The sequence below is a fragment of the Drosophila sechellia genome, chromosome 3R (genome assembly GCF_004382195.2).
Source record: "Drosophila sechellia strain sech25 chromosome 3R, ASM438219v1, whole genome shotgun sequence".
NCBI lineage: Eukaryota > Metazoa > Arthropoda > Insecta > Diptera > Drosophilidae > Drosophila > Drosophila sechellia.
The window spans coordinates 9,318,201-9,324,200 of record NC_045952.1 but is presented as its reverse complement, the minus strand read 5'-3'; the positions used below and the strand labels follow the sequence as shown (position 1 = coordinate 9,324,200).

Sequence of the window (6,000 nt, the reverse complement as noted above, 5' to 3'; positions counted from 1 at the left end):
CGTAATTGTGGCTCTTTCGGGTTCTTTTGTCCGCATTCAAAGTTGTCAGATAAATGGGGCATAACCAGGAGAGAGCGATTGCACAAGCGGAAGGAGGATAAATACACTTAAATCAATGCCAAAGAATTGGAAATCCTAATGAAATATAAGGGAAACATATCTAGTTTTCAAGATTGTGTTCTGAATGTTGTACACCCAAACTTTTAATACTAGTCTTTATTCATAAGAGTTGTTTTTTAATTTTTTTTTTAATTTTCCCTAGAACTCTCTTCATAAAAAACATGCCACATTTTCTTATTATTATTATGTTTAAATTTATATAATTCAGTTTAAAAAGAGGTACATTCTAAGATATATAGCACAACAAAATATTTCCTAGTGCAGTCCTATTAAAGATCGCTTAGCTGACAATGCAACTCCTTGGTAGCCGGACCAGCTTCCTTCCATCAGCCAACGCAGACGCCCCAAAGGCCTAAAAGTTGCCGCCAACTTGCAATTGCCAAACATTTCTGCCCCGTCGTCCACTCCTGTCCCTTCCTCTTTTTTTTCGCGGATTTCTTTGGGATTCGGCGGATTGCAGGAGGAGTCTCTTTGACTTCGAGCTGCGAATGTGTGTAAAGTTAAGTTGTCGTCGCCGTTGTTCGATGAATCGTGATTTTGTCAATTGGGGCTCAAATTTTTTGTGCTCGGGTTCCTTTGTGAATGTGGAAATGTGGCACGTTGGCTTGGTAATGGGAAACGTTGCCTGGGTGTGGGAAAGGCAATTAGAGCGATGGAAAGTGCCGTCTAGTTCTAAATCGAATGGGAATGGAGCATGAGGAATCCACTTACAAATGCACCATTCTCCACGTTAGATAAATCAAATATTGAAGAGCTATGGTTAATGTGAAGAGACCGAAGACATAAGTTAACACTTTTTGGAGGAACTCTGAAATTAAGCAGCGATCGGATCTCTGGCACTTGGCCAGAATGATCACTGATCACACACACAAACGGAACGGCTTTCGGTTTGTTTGCCTTTGACAAACAGAAAGGCAAAAGGGAGAACAGAAACGAATCCCAAATAAATCAACACATGCCACAAATGTATAAAAGATGTGAAGGCACCTCGTCGACTGCGACTGCATGCCTCATAATCATATTGATGTATTACAATAGTTTGTGGAAATACCAACTGCACTCGGCACTCTTTCAGTTGTAAAAAGCGCTCGTAAAACCAACAGAAACATGGCTGAGAACGCGCCCATAAGATACAAAGGCCAAATGAGCTTGGGGAATAAGGAAAGCGCGGCCAGAATGTCGTGGCCGACAGATAAATAATGGAAATGCATACTAATTAAATGGTGAGAATTCCGTTGAGTCTGCGCCTTCTAAGCTCTGCCTAATTATTTGCACTCCAGAGATCTCAGATTGCATCGCCTCTTGTTTATGTATGTATCATCATTAGAGCTGTTTTCATCGTTATCAGCATCCCAACAAGATGTTAATTATGATGGAGATGAGTGTGTGTCTAATTGTGTGTGTCAATATATTTGGGGATTTAGTTTTTTACATTTTTAACATTTCCACTTTAATTGATTCCAATGAGACGATAATTACCGGAGAAAAGCAAAAGGAAACATCGACGAAACCGATATTAATGAAATGATTTTTCATAATTAATGAAATTTAATGCAGACCCAGAAAATCAACGTTCGGCTCTCAGCGCCGAACAGAAGTTCCCACATCATTAATAAAGAGCAAAGCCCAAGCGAAGAGACACACACGATGTGGCCCCTTGGCGCTACCAAAAGCTGAAATTCAAACGAACTCGAGCAGCAGATACAGAGTTACAAATGTATCTACAAGTCGACAAATTATGCAGCGACAAGCAAGCGCAACGTTCCGACTTGCTGATTCCTTCTTATCGCTGGCTTGTTCTTTTTGGGGTTGCTTTGGTTTTTGGTGAAAATAAATTATAAACAGTTTGGAAATGAAGTCCAACGTTTTGTCCGCTGTCCGTTTAGTGGAAATTTATTGGCCGGGAATGTTAGGGCGCTACCTGAACGAAGACTTTGATCTACGGCCAGATTAAGCTGCTCCATGCCCGCTCAGCAGCTTCACACTCTATTAGCTGCAGCTGAGCTGCCACTTTTCTATCGAACGGTTGCATCTTAAATAGTTTATCGATCTCATTTGCATAGTCCACAAAATAGATAAAGCCTATATCTACTGAGCTTCTTCAGTTGGCTTGCCTCGAAATGTTCTCAGCTCATAAAACTCCATAGTGAATCATAGTCAGTCCATGTCTCCTCCTCCTCCGGTTTCCCAGTCCCATGGACCCAAACACTCCAGACCCGAAGCTCCAAACTCTGTGGCTTGCCTGCATTTCATTTGTTGTGTAATTCCCTTCAATGTACTTTGGATGCCACGGATTTCTTGTCTTCGCTTTTGAATTTGATTCTTGATTTTATGTCAGTTTATTTATGATAAGATGACCTTTTTTCTCCTTTTTTCCTCCGGCTTCGTCTTTCACCCGATCTTCTTTTTTTTATTATTTTGTTTTGGGCCCTTGCCAAAAAAGAAGGAGTTTTGTATCTCTAGTTCTCACTCAGTCTCGCTGCATGAATGAATGGATGAATGAAGCTCATTAAATTATGGATCACTTATGTGAGGGGCTGGGAATATGCATGGAAAAGATATTGAAATATGAGTAGGATGCACTGGGAGATATGAAGGGGGAATCAAATCAAGGGTTAATAAACATCAGATATATCTAGAAGAGGATAAATCTTTAATGGGGCTATTTATCAATGGACATTATAATTTTTCATCACGATTTACTATGCAAGTCATAAGTGGTTAAGTATTTAAAAATATTTGTTTACTTGCATTTTGTAACCTTTCAGCTAGCATTTTCTGGCACTGCAGGTTTGATATATCCCCGAATAAAACGCTTCTTCGAGCAAGTACAAAGCTACAATTTCCGATCATGAGACGGCCAAGACCATTCAAATCCTCGATGAACCTCGGCTTACTATTTTGGATTTCGAATCGGAGCGGAGATTTGTGTGCTGTTTTTTGCTTTGGCTTCTTTTTTTTACAGCAGATTTTCAAGATCAACAACGAAGCGTCACGAGAAGAGATGAAAAGCGAGATCTTTTATGGCGATTAGTGCAAGACAATGAATGCACGATGGATTCGAAAAAACTGACAACACAGAAACAGACGAAAATAAAAATAAAAATACAAAAAAATAAAAAACCTAAAAAGAACATTTTCAAACTGGAGTGACAGAGACGGCGACAGGCCAACAAGAATGAGAACAAGAACACTAAGTTGTTGATCTTTTTTCTTACTTTGGTTATATTTCGTATTATGAGAATTGAGCCAAACAATTTTCAACGAGCTCAAACTCAGACAAAGGCATAAATGTCTGGGACACTTCATTCCATCTTTTATATATCTTCCATTTTTTACGGGCTTTTTAAGGCAATATTACTGTCAACGAGTGTTCGCATTGCTTGTGTGTATCCAAACATAATTGAAATGCCTCCTCAATGGGTTAATTTGGTGTGGAGCAAGGGGCTAACGTAAACACAATTAGGTGCCAAAAAAGCAAGAGAAAAAAAAGAAAGAAACGAGCGAAGATCCCCACTTACGGGCATCTCCACACGGGCCAAGATGAAATGACAAAATCTAGAGTAAACCAACTTGATAAACAAACAAAGTGGACGATCATCGATGATGGGGTCTGTTTGCAGCCCAAGTGTGTGCGACGCGACCTAACAAAATATTGTCTTAGTGCATTTTAATGGTCTAAACCCTCGAGATCATCGGCCCGATGCATCTTTGCCGCAATTGTCTTTCTGGTAAGCGATACGCTCCCTTTGGCTGCATTTCCCCACCTGCTGACTTAATGACTAGCCACTTTGAATGCAAAGCCGTTGCCTAGGCTCAACAACTGCTCCTAATGCCTGGGAAGCTTTTCACTTAGTCGACCTTGCACTTTCATTAAAACGCGTATTACTGAAGGATTTCTTATTTATTTAAGAATAAAGCATCTACCTTTATTTCAGTGTCTTTCATCTGCTTTTGAAGTGAGTTGCAATACGTACTCAACGCTGCGTAGTAAGATACTTTGTTCTTTCTAGAATGCACACACATATCCTGATTAGGTCCAGCAAAATGTAGTATTTTCTCGCAGTGCACAGTTGCTTAATTAGGCAGCTTCCAACGATGGAGTTTCGACCTGGACACCGTCTCGTCGCTTATTTCTCCTTTAGTACCGCCGCTCAGTTAGTAAATCAGACAGATACGCACTCGGCGGGCAGGCAACTTCATTAACAGCCTCTCGGACCGGGCCGTTTAAAAAGTAGAAATAAACTATTATTTATGATTATTGTGAGAATTTCACAATGGCATGCGAGAATTTATCGTTAATGTTCTCTGCAGCTTCACTCGCCACGCAGCGCGCGTTGCGTTGAGTGCGGAGTGCGATATGTTGTAATTTCTATTAGATGCAACACAGTGGTGGTATTTTATGCACATTATTTTCTAGTTACAATGGCCGTAAATGCTGATTGGGGTTTGTATAGGTTTGTAATAGGACATTAAATTTGGAAATTGGTGTTAAAATCTAAAGAAATGTAAGCCTTTTGATACCTGATCATTTAATGACTAAACGTAACCTGCTAGTTAAGAAAATAATAGTAAATAAGTATTTAAAATACAAATGGATTACTTTTAAGTGGGATTCCTTTCAAGTACCATTTCTAATGAAATATGATAGAAGGTTTTAGATGCCCCCATTCTAAATGTAGCTTTCATATTTTAGGGATATACTCACCTTGTTGGTTCCACTGTACTTCTATGTCAACAGACTCCAACAATAACAGTGAAAATACAGCGAAGAGTGTTGACAAACCAACTTTGATGTTTTTGGACTTACATATACCGCTTAATTTGACTTTTTGCCTCCACAGGGGGCAACAGCCGTAAAATCTTACATACATACTAGTATGTACTTTCTTTCTTTCTTGGCTGATTATTGTTTGGCTGCTACAAAGCTGCAATTAAAATAGCACTTTGATTGCAGTAATTGATAGGTTCCGTCGAAATTCGAGAAAATAAGCTCCTCCTTCAAAGAACATTCCTGCAATACCCATCCCAAGTACTTTTTAAGTAAGAAAACATTTGTGTTTAGAATTCATTCATAAAAATTTTTTATTTTTTTTTCATATTTTTTCATTTGCATTTTTTTTGCTCGTTTTTTTTTGTGGCTTCTTGCTTGCTTGGTTTTTTTTTGTTTAATTCATTTTTTTTTTAATTGCTAAAAAATTTCATAAAATTGTTTAGACTAAATCGTAAGTACAACACTAAATTACAATTGTATGCAAGTAACTACTATTTTTATGGGTTTTTCATTTTTGTTTCTTCTGGTATAAATATTTGCTTTCTAAGGTCGTATCAACTTTTTACAATTTTCTCTCGAGTGTTTGTCTAATTTTTTTGTTTGCTTGTTCGGCTTTTTATATGCAATAAAAATATAAATTACTAAAAACGACTATTTAAAAATTAGATATTTATAAAAAATATATGTGTGTGTGGCTATAGGCTGTAAAAGCTTATATCGGAGAACTTTATGTACAAATTGGATGAGAGAGCTGCGGAGCAAACATATAAAAATATATACTGCGTAGGATTTATCAGATAATTAGCTGCACAGTTTGTTTCTAGCACTTTTACAACTAGTTTTCATTTCTTTACACTAACGAGGAACCATTTGCAATTTAAGTGTAGTTTTATTGATTTAATTTTGACATTTTGGAATTTCGCAAACAGTTTTTGCGTCTTCGTGCTGCACAAGGTCTGGTTGTCTTCGGTTTTGAGATCAAAATTAAATTGTATAAACCTTTTATGCGTTACTAACAAAAGATTATAATAATAAGACTATTTGGAGACTTTGAAAAAACACGAATTTTAATTTGTTCTTTAGTTGTATGTATATTGTTTGTATAT

The 6,000-nt window shown here is 37.7% G+C and overlaps 1 protein-coding gene across 1 annotated transcript; it reads right to left on the bottom strand.

Moving 5' to 3' along the window:
- Window positions 1-312: 312 nt before the first annotated feature.
- On the bottom strand, window positions 313-660 carry LOC116801617. Its single transcript, XM_032722276.1, has one exon. It carries the CDS (start codon window positions 505-507, stop codon window positions 376-378), a length of 132 nt encoding a protein of 43 aa, XP_032578167.1. The 5' UTR covers window positions 508-660; the 3' UTR covers window positions 313-375.
- Window positions 661-6,000: the final 5,340 nt, after the last annotated feature.